Source organism: Pelobates fuscus, chromosome 12, assembly GCF_036172605.1.
Source record: "Pelobates fuscus isolate aPelFus1 chromosome 12, aPelFus1.pri, whole genome shotgun sequence".
Lineage (NCBI taxonomy): Eukaryota > Metazoa > Chordata > Amphibia > Anura > Pelobatidae > Pelobates > Pelobates fuscus.
In genome coordinates, this window is record NC_086328.1 from 119,325,094 (window position 1) to 119,345,824 (window position 20,731).

At 37.9% G+C, this 20,731-nt stretch overlaps 1 protein-coding gene across 4 annotated transcripts in view; it reads right to left on the reverse strand.

Annotated features, from left to right (window-relative positions):
- The window catches only part of IFTAP (intraflagellar transport associated protein), a 526,063-nt gene that overhangs the window by 18,417 nt on the left and 486,915 nt on the right, over positions 1-20,731 (reverse strand). For 3 of the 4 annotated variants that reach the window (XM_063438034.1, XM_063438033.1, XM_063438035.1), the window contains exons 2-5: positions 18,847-18,995; positions 8,877-9,007; positions 7,078-7,149; positions 5,210-5,282 (exon numbers count right to left, since the gene is read on the reverse strand). In XM_063438034.1, coding sequence (XP_063294104.1) covers positions 5,210-5,282; positions 7,078-7,149; positions 8,877-9,007; positions 18,847-18,979 — 409 coding nt within the window. In that variant the 5' untranslated portion in view covers positions 18,980-18,995. The remainder of the gene's footprint in view (positions 1-5,209; positions 5,283-7,077; positions 7,150-8,876; positions 9,008-18,846; positions 18,996-20,731) is intronic. The other variant, XM_063438036.1, reaches the window with a different exon arrangement.

Below are 20,731 nucleotides of genomic sequence, written 5' to 3' on the forward strand. Positions count from 1 at the left end.
TGCCGTCGAGTGTCTGGAACTAAAATCGGACACTTGACTAGGCAAACACCGCTGAGACCTCCATACTTCCAGAAATTCGTATGGAAACTACCGAATGACCCGCCGTTCGGTAGAAAGAACCCCATAAACAAGGGAATTCATTCAAACCCTCTCCAGGCTCTATAACACAGGCAATTCGCCTGTTTTCATTCCCTTGTTTGTGACCGACCGCAGGGCCAAAATGCATGGAACTGTTTTCGGATACTTTACCCATGCGGTCGGTCAAATCTTTGGAACCCCATATCTCACGAACCATTCATCCGAATTACTTGAATTTTGGATATGTTGTCCCCCTGAATAAGGGCTATCCAGCGATGCTGGATTTAAAGGTGTACCCCCGGGTTTTGGGGTACATCCAGAACTTGGCTGAAAAAGTGTACCGGATAATTGAGTTTAATGTTATCTGAGGGGAGGGGATGTGTGGGCTGAACCATGTATGTGATTGGTTAATTTCATCCTCCCCCTGGGAGTGTCCTGTATGTACTTGTTTGTAATAAAAGCCAGACTGGGTGTCCCAGTCCAGAGTTCTTGCTTAACCCTCAAAGCGATGTGTCGTCTCGGTCTTTGGGGGAATGGGATTATATGCTGACTGCCAAGAGTGTAAGCCGATGTCTGCTTTTCTTGTTCAGCTGTTCCAGTGTTCGTGTGGTTCCAGTCGGGAGAATGGTGTTTGCAGTAGCTGCCTGTGCATCTGGAAAGGGGATTATCGCCTAAACTGGGTTTTATCCTCTTGTAAGTGAAACGGTCCGTTACAGGTTCTATTTTAAATATTGTCATTTGGCTGTAAATAGAAATGATTTTTTTTAAAAGTCTTATTAAAGAACGAAAATATGTTTGAGATTATCCCAAGTCACAGGCAAAAAGAGGAGAGCAATCAGCTGCTATTTACTGGGAGGAACGTGTCAGAATGAGATGAGATCTGCTCTAAATTTAGCCTCTGTGACAGTAAATTAAATAGTCTAATCTGCAGGCTCCTCTCTGCCAGGCAATGTTTAATCAAGCATATACTTCACCAGCAAACTGCCTTTTTTCCTTACAACAAGGATTAGAAAGACCGAGAGAGACAGTCAACCAGAGAGAGATTGTTGGTCATTCTGAAGTATCTATCAGTTTTCAATATCCCACAAAGAGAATGTCCTAGTGACCACCAAAAATTTGGGGGTAATAATAGGAACTATAGTGTAGGTAGAGTAAGAGTCCCAGGAATCCTACCAAATCCTACTTTTCGCTAACGGTCTAGAAGACAGCACTGCAGTCGAGCTGCGTCCAAGAGCCACTGCTCTTTCCTCCATGATTCCGCTCAGTAGACACGGTTGCAGAGAACAGGTGATGTGATCTGACGTTATATACCTCGCTCACTTGTCGTAAAGAAGAGCATGACAGAGACAACAAGGAAGAATCTGAGTAATGTAGGACCATAGCTCTCCTGCTTCCTTTAAGATCATCATCAGTGCCCCCAGGCTTTTCCACCATCCCACTAAGGAAGATAACTTAAAGGCTTACTCCGAGCACCATGACAGCTTCAGTGATTTGAAGTGGCCATGTTGCTTGGAGTCTGTTTGTGCAGAGATTTAGCCTTTGGCTGCCAGAGCCAGCCCAGAACAATGTCAATTCTGTGGTGAGGACCAATGAGGTACTGCCCCTCATTGCCCCGCAAGTCTCCCCTCAGTCCATCCTCCACCAGAGGAAGATCGGGCTGCCGCCTCAGTGCTAGAACGCAGGTAAGTTTTACCTTTATTATTTTCTTCACCTGTTCTGTACACTTACTGCCCCTGCCCAGAGTAATTCATCTTCTCATTCTATTTATGGGCCCTGCCATGGAAATGTCAACTTTTTCTTAAGTTTATAGTGCTTCAGAATATTTTACAAACAAAAATATCCATACTGAAACATTTTTAAAAATAATGTTTTTAAAAGCGTGATGTTAGTTTGACTGCCATCTCATGGAGGAGAGGTTTCTTGAAACTTAAGTCAACTTTTCCCAAGAAACCCTGTTTTTGGAAGACTCAGCTTCCCATTGGCCGTGATGATATCCACATTGATAAACCAGCCAATTATAATCTGATGAGCTGGCCAAAAATTCCTAGAATCAGTGAAAACTTGAAAATATCAGAAACTCTATATACGCTCCTCCCTGTGTGACAGTTATGATAAAATAAATACAACTGCAAAACAAGGCTTGGCTTAGAACATAATTTAATTGTCAGAAAAAGCAGACAAGCTATAACAATTCCATTCGTTAGGTGAAGGGCACAGTTAAAAGCACTGCAGATGCCAAATAAACAGGCAGGCAGACACCAGCTAAATAAATAGGTGCTCATTCATTATGCAGATCAATTATGATGATCTAGATAACACTGAGCAGAAATGCGCAACACGTCCCGTCTCCCCATACGAATTCCTGCAGGCTTACTAAATATTTGATCCCTTGCTCACACAGAGAACTTCTTCTGCTTTTATGACCTGAATATTTACTGTTTTCATCACTCTAACCATGAGCTGTCAGTTTAAAGGGACAGGAAGCCATCATAAGAAGGACACCTACCATAACTGTCAGTGAAGGTTCGTGTATGTGGTCTATATAGAATATAAATTATTCATATAATTAGATCGAGACTATAGATTTAACTAATGTTTGGGTGGCCTAGAACCTCAGAGAGAATTAAAGAACCAGGAATAATCAAGATACCCAGAACTAGCACGGCTTTCCTTTTTTTAATATTTAAAAAAGAAATAAAACTAATATTAAGCTGGGTAAGAACATTGTATATCCCCCCATCCTAGCTAAAACTGCTGCAGGAATGTGTCATGTTACGCAGCCAGGAATCCCATTAGGAACTAGAAATTGATAAAGGGTCTATCCATGAAACACTGAATTATAATGAACCGCAAATCGAATTGCAATATACGCTAAGTAAAAAATGCTGAACTGGGGAAATTTTAAAGACAGATCAAGGGTATTTTGCCTAAATTCTGCAATGTGGTTTCATTTTTCCACAAATCAGTGTTTAGCGAATAAACCATCATGTATTTCTAATTTACATTTTAAACCAGACTTTTTTTATATCTACATAAGTGCGTAGTGGATGCATTTTATCATCCTTAATTGTCCTTTAAACGCAGAGTCCCCTATGTATCCCAGTGAGAATTCTACTTGGGGGAGCGGACTGGGGATTATTGGAAAGTGCTTCCAGCCCCCGATGTTCACTGTAGGCACTATGGTATCACAAACCCACGATGATCTTAATTAAGCTGCTAATTACATTCTTGGCGGAGGTGATTAATGAGCAACGGGAGTGCTTTGCACGCTGCCAATAGCAGCAATGAGGGAAAGATAATTGAGTAAGTATTGACATCTGATGCTAGACACGATTCGCTAATTAGTTTGCCAGTTCCAAATCGGAAACTGAACTGACGACATTGTGACACGACACAGCTAAACTTTAACAGCATATGCTCGGAGAGATGAACCATAGTTTTTCCCCTCGATAAAGCACGTGTTTCAATGTATAGGCATCTTACAAGGAAACTTTAATTCTATGTTTACCTATCCTCTATATTTAACAAACATGTGTGTTTGTGAGGTCTTAATACAAATGTAGAAATCCATAATTTGATATTTACTAAACTTGTGCATGACAAAAAAAAAAAATTGTTTCAGCCGAGCCAATTTGTCATAAAATAACAACATTTCATAGGACGGGCAAATTTCGGCCACATGGCAGATGAGCTTGTCTGGATTTTGTTAAATAGACACAATAGTCACCAGAACAACTACATCTTAGTGTAGTGGTTCTGGTTTCTATAGCCTCTCCACGCTCTATGCTGCAACTCTATGGGAAAGCATTGCATTGGCTGAGATCATCATGATTGAGATTGGGGACAGGCGGGTCGAGACCAGTGTGGCGTGGGAAAAAGTTGAGGCAGATCGGTCACCTAAATAGTTAGCTAAACACTATTCAGGAAAACGAATAAGACAAATTAAAAGGGGATAAAAATGGGCCACTTAGTGTTTTTTAAAAGTTTTTTTATTATTATTTTTATTTTATTTTTTAAGGAATTTAATGTTGCAGCTGGCATCACTAATGGATAACTATTTGTGCTACCAGTGGATAAATAGGTCCGATTTTTTTAAATGCAGACTGAAATTCAAGCATCCCAGACCAGATTGAATAAATCCGGATCTGGCTTTCAGCCATCCTCCGGCTATTGGTCCAGTAGAAAGCAGGACTATATTCTGGCTCATTTGCCTGTAACGCAAAATCAGGACATTGTTAAACAGTGTGAACAATGTCTGGATTTTTCAGTACAAATGGCCAGCCGGATAGGTTTACCCTGTTCATTTAGACTTCAGTGAATAACCCTGTAGGAGTTATGAGTTTCTGCTGCTGCATCACTTGGTGGCAGTGTAGATGAGGTTGCTGTCCCCATGCTCTACGTACTTGTGCTTTTATTGCATTCCAAACCTCATGTTGATGGGTTAATATTAAAGACTTAAGATATCAAAAATACACAGTATGATTACTAATGATAACTTAGTAGAAATTTGTCCAGGACAATACGTTGATACCATTTTATTCACAATATATGTGACAATCCAATATTAGGTATTACAGGTGCTCTTTAAATGTAGATTTTAAGATTCTGAACAGTTTAGTGAATAACTCTGTAAATACAATACCATCTATACAGAATTCTAGCCAAATCCCTCCAGTATATTTAAAAATGTTACTTGTATTTAAGTGTTGCTATCATCATAGCGATAAAGACTGTGATTGTGGGGTCTGCAGACAACCATAAATGCAGTTACTGCTTCTCCTCCAAGTAACACAATGCTTCATCTCCCAACTCTTAGAATAAACCCATATGATAAGAACTGTCTTGGAATGAACCCCTGTGTAAAGGACTATTGGAAGTTACATGCGTAATTTGAGCTCAGAACATAGAGCACAGAAACGCAGTCCACTGCCAGCGGCCATGTTGAAAGAGGTGAAAGAGGTTTATAGGCAATTCTATCTTTTAATCTATAACCTTTCTGTTACTTTTTTCTTCCAGCATAGAGTATAGAAATAAATATCTATCTCAAGGTGAATTTGTAACGCACATAATTGGATGCTCACAGATTAACCTAAAAATATTTAACCAGAAATCAGAGAAATTTAAATCTTACCAATATTTCGACTAATGTCCTCCATTCCATCCATATCAAGCTCGAAATCCACAGGATCCACGTAATTATCAATCTTTATATAGATAAAAAGAGATACAATCAAAGAAACATTTATAATTCTTCTATTGAATAAGTGCATTAGTTACACACGACACTATTTTCTACAAACGCCTAAGGTGGTGGCTATTCTTTTCAGTGAGACAGTGGTTATGGTGGTCTAAATGAGGTCTCTCTATTTAACTTTAACAGAGTAATTCATCATCTATTTAGGTGTGTGTACTTGTTTAGAAGTTGTTTTCAAGTGCTATAACAATGAATTCAGTAATTAAGTTTGGTCAGGTGTAAATTTTGGATTCAATGCAGTATTACTATTTAAATGACAATTGCTCTTTCAGAATAACGAAGGCACGGTTGCTTTAAAAGGCATTTTATTTCCTACGACAGCACATTGAGACAGGATTATACATGAAGCTAAATCTTTTGAGATGTGCCTGTTTGATGTTGCAAGACGTTGTACATTTTAAAGGGTTACACCAAACACCATCATCACTTTACTGATTTAAAGTAGTCATGGTGCTTGGAGTTTGTATGTACAGCGTCTCAATAAGAAATGGACGTACAACGTCACTAGACAGCTCGAAACAAGTTTTAAATCTGTGCACAATGGGCATCTGTCTTCATCGCACATATCACAAACCCCCGAGATAGAACTGTGTTAGAGTGAACGCTGCAATAAGAACTGTGTTAGAGTGAACCCCGCGATAGAACTGTGTTAGAGTGAACCCTGCGATAAGAACTGTGTTAGAGTGAACCCTGCGGTAAGAACTGTGTTAGAGTGAACCCTGCGATAAGAACTGTGTTAGAGTGAACCCTGCGATAAGAACTGTGTTAGAGTGAACCCTGCGATAAGAACTGTGTTAGAGTGAACCCTGCGATAAGAACTGTGTTAGAGTGAACCCTGCGATAAGAACTGTGTTAGAGTGAACCCTGCGATAAGAACTGTGTTAGAGTGAACCCTGCGATAAGAACTGTGTTAGAGTGAACCCTGCGATAAGAACTGTGTTAGAGTGAACCCTGCGATAAGAACTGTGTTAGAGTGAACCCTGCAATAAGAACTGCAAGCAGCCATATTGGAAAAGGAGAAAACATTTTTCAGGAAATTCTATCAGCTTGGCTATCGGTACATCCTCCCCCTCTGGAAAGAGGCAGTGGCATTACAAAGGCAGACCAGGCTACAGTTAAAACGGTTGTTTGTTCTGTTTGGGTGGGGTATCAGGTGGGAGGGACGACTGCGCCGAAAATTTTACTACAACTCAAAACAGTGTTTTAATATAAAAATAAATTAAAAAAAACTCTTTAACTGATCTATTTGAAATCAACTGCGTTCTGATTGGTTGCTTGGTACTTTCAACAATTCGCAATACAAGAAGAAAAATGGTCGGGGACAAGAAAATCTGCATGAGGATAAACTAATGGCAGCTCTCAGCCAAGCGCATGTTTATGGGACAAAACATGAACATAGGTATATTCTATGACTTTGGCATGAATTTGTTTTTTAAACTTCTGTAAATGCTCTCTTTTGTGAAAACTACATTTAAACAGAGTCTATACTCTTTTTTTTACATACTGATGAAAGGGGAACGGGAAAAGGAGAAGGAGAAGAAAAGGATAGGGAAAGGCAGGAAAAAAAAAGATTAGGTAAATTACACAGACAGCAGGGATATAAAATAACGGTCTAAGTGTTTTATTTACGTGGCTCATCAGAATAGATGAGCCACGTACATATTGAAAAGTATGCTCGTAATGAAAGCAGGCAATATAGAATAAAAAAAATAACAAAATAACATGAAAATGTCATAGAACCTCACCTGGACTTTGTGATGATGCATAAGGTCAATGCTGAAAGTGCTGCCAACTTTGATTCCATTATCCATCACAATCTGTACGACAACCAATGGGAAGAGAAAGACCAACAATAATGTAACAAGACAGAGTAGGCTTTGGGATACACAGAAATACAGCTGGCATTACAAAGCATTACTCCGTGTGGTCAGCTGGAGCAGAGGATGCATTAACCAATAGTTCATGTATTAATCAATATTTCATGTATTAATCAATATTTAATGCATTAACCAATATTTAATGTATTAACCAATATTTAATGCATTAACTAATATTTCATGTATTAAAAAATATTTCATGTATTAACCAATATTTCATACATTAAGTAATATTTCATGTATTAACCAATATTTCGTGCATTAACCAATATTTTGTGCATTAACTAATAGTTCATGTATTAACCAATATTTCATACATAAAGTAATATTTCATGTATTAACCAGTATTTAATGCATTAACTAATATTTCATGTATTAACCAATATTTCATACATTAATATTTCATGTATTAACCAATATTTCATGCATTAACTAATATTTAATGTATTAACCAATATTTCATGCATTAACTAATATTTCATGTATTAACCAATATTTCATACATTAATATTTCATGTATTAACCAATATTTCATGCATTAACTAATATTTAATGTATTAACCAATATTTCATGCATTAACTAATATTTCATGTATTAACCAATATTTCATGCATTAACTGATATTTCATGTATTAACCAATATTTCGTGCATTAACTAATATTTCCTGTAATAACCAATATTTCATGTATTAACCAATATTTCATGAATTAACCAATATTTCATGCATTAACTAATATTTCATGTATTAACCAATATTTCATGCATTAACTAATATTTCATGTATTAACCAATATTTCATGCATTTACTAATATTTCATGTATTAACCAATATTTCATACATTAATATTTCATGCATTAACTAATATTTCATGTATTAACCAATATTTCATGCATTAACTGATATTTCATGAATAAATGAAATGTAGGAAATTTGGGCATTTGCTAAAAGGATAGATACAGGAAAGAATTGCATGCGAGAGATATTACAGGGAATAAATCAGTAATTCCTGAGAACCATTTCTTCCTTCCAATGCTCCTAAAATCAGAGCCTCGTGTAGCAATATTCCCATTAGGTAACCAAATATCTCACACACCTAAACATTGAGAGGTTTTACCTAACAAGAGAGTTTTAGAATTAAGGGCAAAATGGGATTGCTTTCAATTTCTACTACTTTCTCCAATTTCTTAATTTACTGCAACTCACTGAGAAATGAAAACCCCCACTAGGACGGTCACAGCTATAGATATGAAGAACATTCAAAGAGATATAGATGAAACGCAAGGTTTTTCTTTTTTATTGGTTGCTCGCGATTTTTAGTTCTACGGTTGCCTTTTTTCTGTAAAACTAGAAGTTAAAGAAGGGAGCATGCAAACGAAATAATATAAGCCGGTTGCAGCCGAGAGTTAATTTCAACAGTGAGGCTGCTAACCGAATCCACAATCAGCCATTTAATATTACAACAATGTCTGATTCTGTAGTTCTACCTGGGTGAGGTTAAACTGAGCGCATAATATCACGATGGAATCGGTACTGGCACATTCGCACCAGATTAATTTTGACAGCAAATTTAAATTTAGTTTTAGTTGTAGCCTTTTTAGTTTTAGTCCTATTTTAGTCGACTAAATCTGACGAAAATTGTTAGTCGACGAAAGTCGGATTTGCACCTGATCAGCGGATGTATCCAGTTTTGCTGCTTCTGTCCCAGCGCTGTCCGCCATATTGTTCCTCTCTTCCCTAGAACCCCACAATGCTCCTTGGAAAGGATCCGATTGGGACGCTTGCTCTTTTCTATCTGCTGGAAGATTGAAACAGTTTAGTTAAGATTACAATTAAAAACAAAAAAAGAACATAATTATAATATTATCACATGTAGGTTTAAAAATAACATAAAAGAAGGGGCCTGAAATCACACAGTTGGCAACACCAGTGTTTGTCAACAAATGCAGAGTTATTCATGAAGGTATGCGGAAAATGTCAGGAATTCGAAGTGAATTTTAGGCAAAACTGGGCATGTACGTTATTGTAGGACCTATTATTCCCTATCAGCTATGAGTTGCCAATCCCTGCGTCGAGGACAAAAACACTGAAAAAGCATTTCTACCGGAGCTGAAAATTTTAGGTAAAAATTTTAGGTCAATTGGAAAATAATTTCAACCCAAATTAAAAGCACAATCGCGTGGCTTTACAGCTACACAGCCACATTGAAGGTAGTGTGCAAAGTGTTCAAAGTAAGCTGGCCGCAAGGACCTCCTGACACCATAACAACTTCAGTATGATGCAGTTATTATGGTACTTGGAGGGTTGTTTTAAAACATATTTTTGCGCAATGCCACAGTGTACTTAGCCTTTTAATCTTGTATCAGATTGCATCTAGGAATATACATCAATGCTACAAACAATAAACTAACCCTAGAATAAAATAAGTAAACAGATCACAAGGGTTATAATGACAGTGAACACACAAGGGGATTTGGGGGTGCTCATCAGTATAACGTGAGAATCTCATGCTTCATCCTCAGCCCAATTCTCCCTCGCTCAATGTTACCATCCGTTAAGCCCCTTATAAATATAACTTTCATTCCATTTAAGCACCTTCTAGCAAGACAAAAAGGACATCTGCTCAGCGCTGGCCTGTCGCTGCTGGATATGTATCAGGTATGAAAATAATATTCTTTAGAAGCTATAAGATAAAAATAAAAAAGGACTGCCTTAAATTTGGCTCTGCACATTGAAACAATAAAGCTGATCTTTAATTTCAATGAGGTGTGCGCAATCCATTGAACATGGAAACATTTCAGAGCTTAGCCCAGATACCCCAGTGCCTCTACGCATTGTGTATTAATAATCACAGGATGAGCTTGCAATAGATTCTTCTCTCCGCCTCTTATTATTCACCGCTTTTATTTTACGGGGTGCCCTTCTCACCCCGGTGCTTTGTGTGCAGCATAATCTCGTTGAAATGGCACAAAGGGTAAAAGAAAGCCTTTTTGGTAATCTCACCATGGGGCACTATAGAGGGGATTGATCAGAAACCCAAGAGAGACGATTCTTTTGGGCTTTCTATGAAACAAAAGTACTGTTAAGGATCTTACGATACGAGTTTCAGGAGAATTCAGGTTTTTTTTCCCCCTAGATATATAAATATATATATATGGGCCCGACATGGGGTCCTTGTAAAATTCTGCTTCATTTCAGAAGCACAAAGTTAGGGAATAAATGAATTTACCAAGACCTGCTGTGACTTAGATGGTAGCAGCACTTAACAGCATAGGGAACGTGAAACATGTTTGTATGACAGAATCAGGAACATTTAAAGAGACCGCAGTGCTTTATTTATCACAACATCTATTCATTCATTTAAATGTCAGATGCTGAATTGAAGACATAGCATCCTCACAGTCAAACAAGCTTTTTGGCATGTGATCCCTTTTGGATGCGGAGTGTTTTAGCAAAACTCCTAGGTGTCACTGTTCAAGATGGACAGCCGTATTTGGGATTCCTAACTAACTACACTTTCAATGATGCTTATTTGGGGTGCTAAGATAACCCAACAGTGTTATATACAATTCATATAAACAGCTTTTATAAAAATGAGAGACCAAGTAGCTACGTCGCCAAATGCTGTGGATGATTGACTGTGAAGCAGTGGTCATTGTAAAACTGCATATAGATATCGGTCAAGATATCACAATTCTTTTTCTTACACCTAAGTGTAAACACTTTAAAAAAGCCCCTATGGGTGAAACACGCTGGTGTTTTTATGTCATTGGTTTTATTATCTTTATCTTATCTGACGTGATTAAAAAAAAGTGTCTCCAAAAAAAAATATTAAAATAAATCAAGAAAATTAAAAGAAAAAAAAAGAAAAAAACAATTTTGTTTTGTGCCAGGCTTCATAAAAACATCTAGGATTTTATTCTATATTTGTCAATACCAACTTCCTTTTTTGACCCTGAACCTAACCAAACACATTTTTCTTCTTCACTGGGCGAGTGGTTTTCAAGCAAACAATCCTTGTATGTTCAAAACAAAAATCTCATCCATTCATCAACACAGCTGTGTCCCCAAAGTTTCAACGTACACTAACTGGCAATACTCCTCCATTTCAATGGATTCGCAGTAAGTAAATGTATCCTAAAAATATATCCAGTGAATTCTATATGGCTCAAATTACACTAAAGAAATTCAACTAAGTAAGAAACAATTGTTGTTAATGCAAGGGGACAAGTTTATGTCACAAAGAGCTGTGGGAAGTGGGAAGAGTTGAAAACAGAATTTCAAATGTTAAAGGACCAGTTTGGACATCATAACAACTTTAATTAAATGAAGTTGTGATGGTGCCAGGAGTTTCCTGGTGCTGGCTCACCTTTTGGGGTTAAACTGTCAAGAATGGTTTAACCTTAAAGTCTGTGCCCCAGTGCCAGATTGCTCTGCTCCCTGGCCTTCCGTTTTCTAAAATTCTAGATAGCAGGCGGCTCGGTCAGCATCAGGCAGGGGCACCACTGATTAGCTTCGAGCAATCACCTGACACTCTAAGCCAGGGCTCGATAAATCCTAGGTGCCAGGTCGCCATGGAGGCCAGGAATTTTGTCCTGACTCCTGGGATTTGTGAGCCTGTTCCATCCGAGGCGGGCGTCCTGGGGAGAGTGGATGCGGGCAATAGGCTGCGTGTACTGTAAGCAGGCATGAAAGCTCCCTCACGCGGCACTTAGTGAGGCCCAAGCCGGAATAAGACGTCCCTCTGCCCTGGCATCACTAAGCACCACACGAGGGAGCAGAGGAGGAAGCTGGGAGCATTAAAATTGCATTAAAACCTATAATAATTTGTGAATGAGTGTTTGTGGGTATGCCTGTCTGTGTGTGTGTATGTATGTATGTATGTCATGGTGAGTGTGTCTGTCTGTCAGTGTGTGTATGAGTATGAGTGTCTGTCATGGTATCTGTGTGTCTGCCTGTCTATGAGTATGTGCGTGTCGTTGTGTATGTGTGTGTCTGTGTGTATGTGCATGTCTATGTGTAAGTCTGTGTGTACGTCTGTGTCTGTGAGTATGTGCGGGTCTGTGAGTATGTGTGTGTCTGTGTCTGTCTGTCAGATAGTGTGTATGTTTAGGTGACCATCCCCCCTCCGATCACATGAGAATCGTGTTTATACTTACCTTTTTTTCCCACGCCGTGCCGGTCTTCTCGCAGGCGGCCACGCCTTTATGGCTGAGATCATCAAGCTTGATTATCTTAGCCAATCCAATGCTTCCGCATAGGAAAAACGTTACACCAATCAGTATTCTCACTTTTACCTGCCTCACGGATACTGGACCCACAGCGGCGATGTCACCGTTACCCACAATCCATCAAAAAATAGAATCCCTCAGATGGCAATCTGCAGATTTCATGTTCAGAGGAGAACAAAATGGAGGTGCCCATGTATTAAGATCCGGAACAAGAAAAAAGAAGATAAATATAAATAAAGTCAAGTGGCAATAGGGGAAGTACATTCATTAAGATACAAGGGGCATAAGGTTAGGAAAACTGAAAGAGAAAAAAAAACATGGCAGTGCCGCTTTAAGAGTTTTTACCTCTGAGAAAGTAATTGCACTGTGTTCTTGAGATTCATTCTATGGTACAGGAAAGCCAAACTGACTAGCATTAAATGTTTATTGGGATCCAAAAAAATAGCAAGCACTTCATTGGACAAAACGGGCCATAATCCATGTACCCTAAATATCTGATTAAATAATTCATTAAGACTGGAGAGAAATTGTAAATATTTTTGTTTATGGGTAATTTATTGTTGTAATGCCTTGAATCTTCTTGATGTTGGTTCCGGGAGGAAAGACGGATCATCCCCACACCCCTTTCTTTTTTCCCTCCCCCACATCCCATTTTGAGCTTTTTCCCACGATTGTATTGCGCAGTCATTTACAAAGAAGTCGGTAATTGCTAAAATGGCAGTCATTATCATTCACAATTGCAGGCTGTTTCGATAAAACAAAACTTATAGTTTGAGGACTGGCAATCAGCGGCTGCTGAAAATGTTAGTGACCCCCGTATAGATTAAAAGAAGAATATAAATGCTAAGAAGCGGTTAAGTACCTGTTGCCATCGGACTAAAAATTACACCTGTCTTATTTAGACAAAAAAGAGAACTTGAGAATTGTAAACTATCAGCACATCCCATAATAATACATACATTTATCCGATATTTCAGTACACTTAAGCATTAAATCCTAGGAACAAGGTACATGCGGTTTTTTTAATAAATAGCCGTGAAATTGGGCAAGTTTGGTGTGTAGAAAGAGGCGAAGTCCGAATTAGCTCTGTGACTTTTTTATGATAATGGTGGAGTGACAATGGAAAATAATTGGAAAAGTGTTTGTTTGGTTTTCTTGATGTGCATGAAATTTGTAAAATGGAAAACGCTAAGTAGTGGTCGGTATCAATGGAGGCAATGTGAGTACCATTCCATCATGGAAATCGTGGAAAGGAGCCCATTATATTTTAAAGGGAAACTCCAGTGCCAGGAAAACAATCCGTTTTCCTGGCACTGCAGGTCCCCTCTACCTCCCACCTCCCAATCCCCGGTTGCTGAAGGGGTGAAAACCGATTCAGTCACTTACCAGAGGTAGGGACATGTCCCACGTCGCTGCTTCTTCCTCTGCCACCACTCCTCCTCTGCATTACGTCGGCCGGTGGGCGAGACTGATCCCGCCCGCCGGCTGGGGAGACCCAATGCGCATGCGCGGCAATGCTTTTCAATGCTTTCCTATGGGGAATTGAGCGACGCTGGAGGTCCTCACATAGCATCCAGCAACACTCTAGCACAGAAAATCTGTGCTAGACACGGAAGTGCCCTCTAGTGGCTGTCTAGTAGACAGCCACTAGAGATGGAGTTAACCCTGCAAGGTAATTATTGCAGTTTATAAAAAAAACTGCAATAATTACACTTGCAGGGTTATGGGTAGTGGGAGTTGGCACCCAGACCACTCCAATGGGCAGAAGTGGTCTGGGTACCTGGAGTGTCCCTTTAAAGACAAAATACTATGAACTCTTCCTTTAAATGACAAGCATACAGAAGAACCCAAACACTTGAAGAGTGTGTCCTCTTTTTTTTTAATTTTACAAAAAGTGCAAATTATATTAGAAATTGGCACTTTTATAAATTTAAGGGACTCTGTAGTGTCAGGAACATATCTGTTTTTAGGCCTCCTGAATAGATTAGCATTAAGGAGCATTGAATACAATCATTCTCTATTGCAGATCATGACAGCACTGCGCATGTACACATGACATCACTATATGCTATGGTATGAGAATCACAAAGTAAAACAGTTCCGGCTCTCCTACCTAGAGAGTTTAAACAAAATTCAAAAACACGTTTTATATTTTTATAACAATTTTTACTTAAATATTATCAATCCCTTCCGTGTAGAAAAGTGATGGCTAATCTGCCCCGAACTCAAAAGCTTAGAAAGTAAATTTCCCATTAAAGGCAATCCAAGCATCATGGGAAATGTAGTCTATCTAAGCATTCCTGTTGCCAAGGCTACAAATTAGTGGCATTTGTTTCCCACAAATCACCTGGCTGACATTTTGACTGGTTCCCATTTTATATATATATATATTTTTTATTTCCTTTTAAAATAAATAAACAAACTGGACAAAACAAACTTTTAAGTATACATAGTAAGCCATTATAACCCAAGCTACCGCAGCTTGATAGCAGATAACAAACTCTTCCTAAAAACTGACAAAACCGTTACAATGATCTTTGGAACTGTACCTAAATTACGTAAACTTCAAAATCAACAATTGTGTATCAGAACAAATTCAAATAGCACACTGACAGCAGTCTGCTCTTTTAAATATCCTTTGGCCTTCACATTGAAAAAATCTCTTCAAAACTTTACCCAAAACTAGGTGCCCTGTACAGAAACAAATCCTGCCTAAGTCCTACAGAAAAAGGAAAAGATTGTACAGCAAATGCTAATGCCGGTCATTGATTATGGGGATGTAGTGTATGCACCCGCACCACAAACCCACCTTAATAAACTGAATACATTATATAATTCGTTCTGCTGCTTTGTATTAGAATGCAATTACTTTACCCACCACTGTGATATGTTAAAATAGCTAAACTGGCTATCGCTGGAATCCCGACGCACTCTTCATCTTCCCAGCCTTGTGCATAAGAGCATTTCTGGGAAGCTCCCACCCTACCTGAGTAGAATGCTCTCACCGGCTGTTCCCACCTCCTATAACCTCCGATCCAGTACTAGCAGGATATTTAGCATACCGAAATACAAAAATGAAGTGAGTCGATCCTCCTTTTCCTACAGAGCACCGCAATTATAGAATAACCTCAGGGACACAGGCAAATCTTCATTCAATCTAAAATCTTTTAAGAGATCTATGGCAATATACCTCAGCACAGAATGCACCTGTCATCGTTGACTTTATTTAAATAAATTTATATATGTGTGTGTGTGTGTGTGTGTGTGTAAATCTTAGATTGCATTTTAACTATATATATATATAATTTGTATATTGTATTTTTTTTTGTGATATTGTATCCTATTGTAACAATGCAATGTTTTGTGGACCCAGGACATACTTGAAAACGAGAGAAAATATTTTATAAATAAATAACCAACACTATTAAATTTAATTATATCACAATTAAACGGCAATAATGCTTAAAGTTTTTAACTTAAAATGTCACTACGGACTAATGCAATAAGAGGTCCTCTTGGTCTGTGATTGTAGAGTGTGTCCCAAAGCCCCGTTAGAAGTCTAATTTAATTGTAACGATCGTTATCTGCTTACCAGCGTATTTCGCTGCCCGCCTCTATTTTCCAAGTATAATGTAAAAGGTGTTTTTTCTGGTTAGGCCAGTGTGAACGGCCCTGTTATTTTCTGCATGACTAGTAGAACAACAAGTCGTCAATAGAAACAGCAGATGTTGCCAAGTGATCTGTGAATTAAAAACATCTCTTTATCTTCACGTGGGATTCTGCACTCGCAGTCAATAAAACCCACAGCCATCCATTTCCTCTGCCCCTACACATCCATCGGCACACTTCATGGATCAGCCTTAAAATATTAACTTTTTATTCTCTTTATCTGCACCGTAGGAATATTGTCAGATCACTAAACGAGAGCCTACAGCAACCACGACAACACTGGGGGGATCACGACTGGAGGTGGGAATGCCAGAAGGATATCTCTGAAAAGTGTTTTGAAAAGTTACAATTCTGTCATTAGTTTGTTAGCATTTACTAAAGTGTGTTAAAAGTGAAAAAAAAAATTCCTCATAGTAAATTTCTCCAGTTTGACGCAAATTTTCATTTCAGCAGAATGCCAAATTTAGAAAAAAAAGAAGAGTGAAACAGAATAAAAATGTTAGGCAATGTAATAAGTGTGTTGCATTGCCGGTAAAAATATATATATTTAACTAATAGTTAGGGCGCAAAAAAAGCAACAGAAAAAATACAGATTTAATAAATTGTGCCAAAAATTCCTCATAAAAGTGTCAGCGACTCTTTTAAATCTTTTCCATGGTGTCCAGAATGATATGTCAGCTTTTTGGGGACAATACGACAGAAGTCTCGAGCTAGGACTTTCCTGCTTTCTGCTGAAATCCAGGATGGCCGAAAGGTATGCTATAGTGCTAACCTAAAGACAAACTAAAAGCATCATCAATCCAGTTCAATTTTGCTTTTGTTTCCAAAGTTGGCCAAATGAGTATGATTGAGACAGGTCATAACATGTACTCCCGGGTATACTCAAGAACCAGACACATTTATACCTATACATCCAAGAAAAATACTTTGTAATATTATGATAATTGTTAATGTAATATAACTCAAAATAACATCCATGTGCAGGGCAAGGTCCTCTGCACAATAGAGCCATTTTGAAACAATTTTAAAAATGAATATAGCGTTAATAAAACCATTCTCATGAATTACAGGAACCCAGATTCTGAACATTAAAGGGACACTATAGTCACCTGAACAACTTTAGTTTAATGAAGCAGTTTTGGTGTATAGAACATGCCCCTGCAGCCTCACTGCTCAATCCTCTGCCATTTAGGAGTTAAATCCCTTTGTTTATGAACCCTAGTCACACCTCCCTGCATGTGACTTGCACAGCCTTCCATAAACACTTCCTGTAAAGAGAGCCCTATTTAGGCTTTTTTTATTGCAAGTTCTGTTTAATTAAGATTTTCTTATCCACTGTTATGTTAATAGCTTGCTAGACCCTGCAAGAGCCTCCTGTATGTGATTAAAGTTCAATTTAGAGATTGAGATACAATTATTTAAGGTAAATTACATCTGTTTGAAAGTGAAACCAGTTTTTTTTTCATGCAGGCTCTGTCAATCATAGCCAGGGGAGGTGTGGCTAGGGCTGCATAAACAGAAACAAAGTGATTTAACTCCTAAATGACAGTGAATTGAGCAGTGAAATTGCAGGGGAATGATCTATACACTAAAACTGCTTTATTTAGCTAAAGTAATTTAGGTGACTATAGTGTTCCTTTAAAGAATAACCAGTTATGTCAAAGGTTCCCCAATTTATTTTTTCGACAGGGCTGATAAATTCTACTCTGGAATCATGTGATGCAAAGCAATAACTGTGACACTCAGAATGCCTTTGTTACTATAGTAGCAGAAAATAAATGTTTGCTTTATGCAATTTTTTTCTATGTTGTCATTTATAGAGGGACAAGTTCAATAAAATAATGTTACACTGTGAACAGGGAGAACAGAACATATGGAACTAAAACATTAAATAACATATTCCAAGGTAATGCATATCCATTATATAAAACGAAGTAGCGGTACATTAAGAGGGCTGTTTTACAGAGTGTATTATACTGTTCGGACAAGTCATTGGGAAAATAAAAGATCTGAAAGATTTATTATAACACACAAAGGGTTTGGGGCAGATATGCCTTCCCAGTATGCTTTGCAATCTGTCCAAATGGTGCTTTGGACATTGATGTGCAGACCTCAACAAATCCTTTTTTTAAATGTAATTAAATATCCAATTGCCAAGAATGATATGCACTACTTTAATAGTTTTGAGTTTTATAATCTTTAGGTGCATATGTGAAAAATATTTACCGGATATAAATTTATGGCTTGTTTGTAGTGCTCACAAATATTGAATTTGAAAATTACATTTTGGGGAATAAAAAAAAAAAAGTTTTTTATTTATTTATATATATTTTGGATTCAATTTAATTTACAGATGAGTGAAAACATATTGCACACATGCAACCCTAGTGTCCCTGTTTAGGAAAAACAGTCCCACATTGGGAAACCCATACCTATCGGTCTCTCATTTTTTGCTTGGCGTGTACAGTAGATTTTAACCCTTGAACGAGCTGGAGGTAAAGCACAGTGATCTTTGGTCGGGTAAGAGTTACTGCTGACCAAGGATCACTTAAATTTCTTTACTAAACGGAGGAACTGTGTAGCTGTGCTTAGGCACTGTGCAGGTTTTTACAGTTTTCCCTCAAGGCTACCAAAGAATTAAGACCGTTTTTAGGTTTACTTGAGCTGGGACAATTTGTCTCTCTCTACTCTAGATATTCAAAATGCTGAGAATTATGTGATCATAAATACACTACACCTGTAGGAGCATGGGAAAAGCTTGCCAGAAAGTGTTCGTATGTCTGCTCTGGAACACTGATAAAACGATGCAAGATCTCTTGAGCCAATTCTTCCTCTGACTTGGGAGGATGTAAATCCTGTTGACTTGGCATGTTTCCCTGTCTTCTCCTGGAAGTGCAAGAAGGAAACGGATTATTGAAACAAGAAGCTCACAGCTTTCATGCAATGTATCCAGGTATCCATTGATCATAGATGACAAAAAGCATCAGAAAATGTAGCAGCGATTTACTCGATACAAACATAAGATAAAAAAACACACAATGTTTGAGCGGCCTCAACTGCCATGACAAATATAACAAAAAAGCGGCAACACTCTAAAATATAAATATATTTAAAATGGACTTTTAAAAATAGAAAAAAAATATTTCAAAACGCAACATGAGGACAAAAGAAATCAATACATTTTAATTTACTTTAAATACATTTAAATGGTGTATTATATAAAATAAGCAGGTAAAATACATAAAGAGAATATCCAGTAGGTCCTGCGCATGATTTTCAATGAAAGAGCTGGATATGTCCCATAAAATCCTGGAATATGGAGTACAGTACTCTGCAAGAGATCCATTCGTCTGAAAATGAAAGTGGAACTAATTCAAAAACGCGCGACAAGAATTAAAGATTTTACCCCAAGGATAGGAAAAGAGACGCGGTATCCCCCATTCTCTACGACAAATATCGTATGACACAGAAAGCTAAAAGGGGCATACCAGTCAGTGAGAATAACACCTACGAGGCTGTACCAGGTTAGTTAAGTTGACCAGAATATAAGAAGTGATGTTAATCTCTTAGAAATACAAATGTTGACTAGAGGTAACTTGATTGAGCTAATAACACGAAAAGGAGAGTCGCCCCTAGTAGAGTGCATCAGCCAGGGGCACTAAGATATAAATAGGGGTAATTTGATGCTCTAAATTTGATGTACGTTTTTTACTGTATACATGCACATAGAGATTTACACTGTGTTTACTTCTTCATCTGTTATGTACATGTAACCTCTGTCAAAAAAAAAAAAAAATGAAAGATTTTTATTGCACCATAACCTGCACAAGCCGTATAACTTGCATAGATGCCCGGTGTGTTTCGTTAAGAGTTTTGTCTCAGACTAAACAAGTTACGACTTTTGAAGCTGATGTCTATTTTACTGTAGTTTTCTACCACTATAGCTTCCCTTTAAGTTAATCAGAATTAACATTTATCAAGTAACAAACCATAGTATTACGATATAGAGCTGTATAGAAAGGCAAGTCGGTGACAACAAATTTAGGCAAACGAGATGAGACTCCTTTTCACGGTTGAACAATATGTTGTATCCAATTGATCCCAGTCTTTCATTGCTGTCCAGGGTGGACAGAATCACCCTTTGTAAAAGAAAAGTGTAGATCCAGTTTCAGCAGATAGGGGGCAGGCACACTAGTTAGCCAACAAATGGCGGGGTGCACGCATAGACTTACAGCACCATAACCACTACATGAATAGTAAGTGTTCTAATACTTTGAGAGGCCCTTTAAATTCTAGCGAATTAAAACAGACATGTAAAAAAGAAAATGTTTGGGGGGAATTTTAATCCAGGCTTGTGGTTTTATTTCATGGAAATATGACAATCTCCAGCATCTTAATCGTGCGGTTTAAATTAATTTCAGATCAGTATAAAAAGGTTAAAAATGCTCTCATGGGATCCAACAGGCAGACTTTACTAACCACAATATTTTGGTGGTTTATATGCAAATTGTGGGGGTTTTTAAAAGGAAGCAATGTCTTTTGCTCTTATTTTCTAATCTTCAGATTACAAATCTGATGCGTTTTTGATCTAGAGATGTATCACTGTTGCAAACAAGTATCCA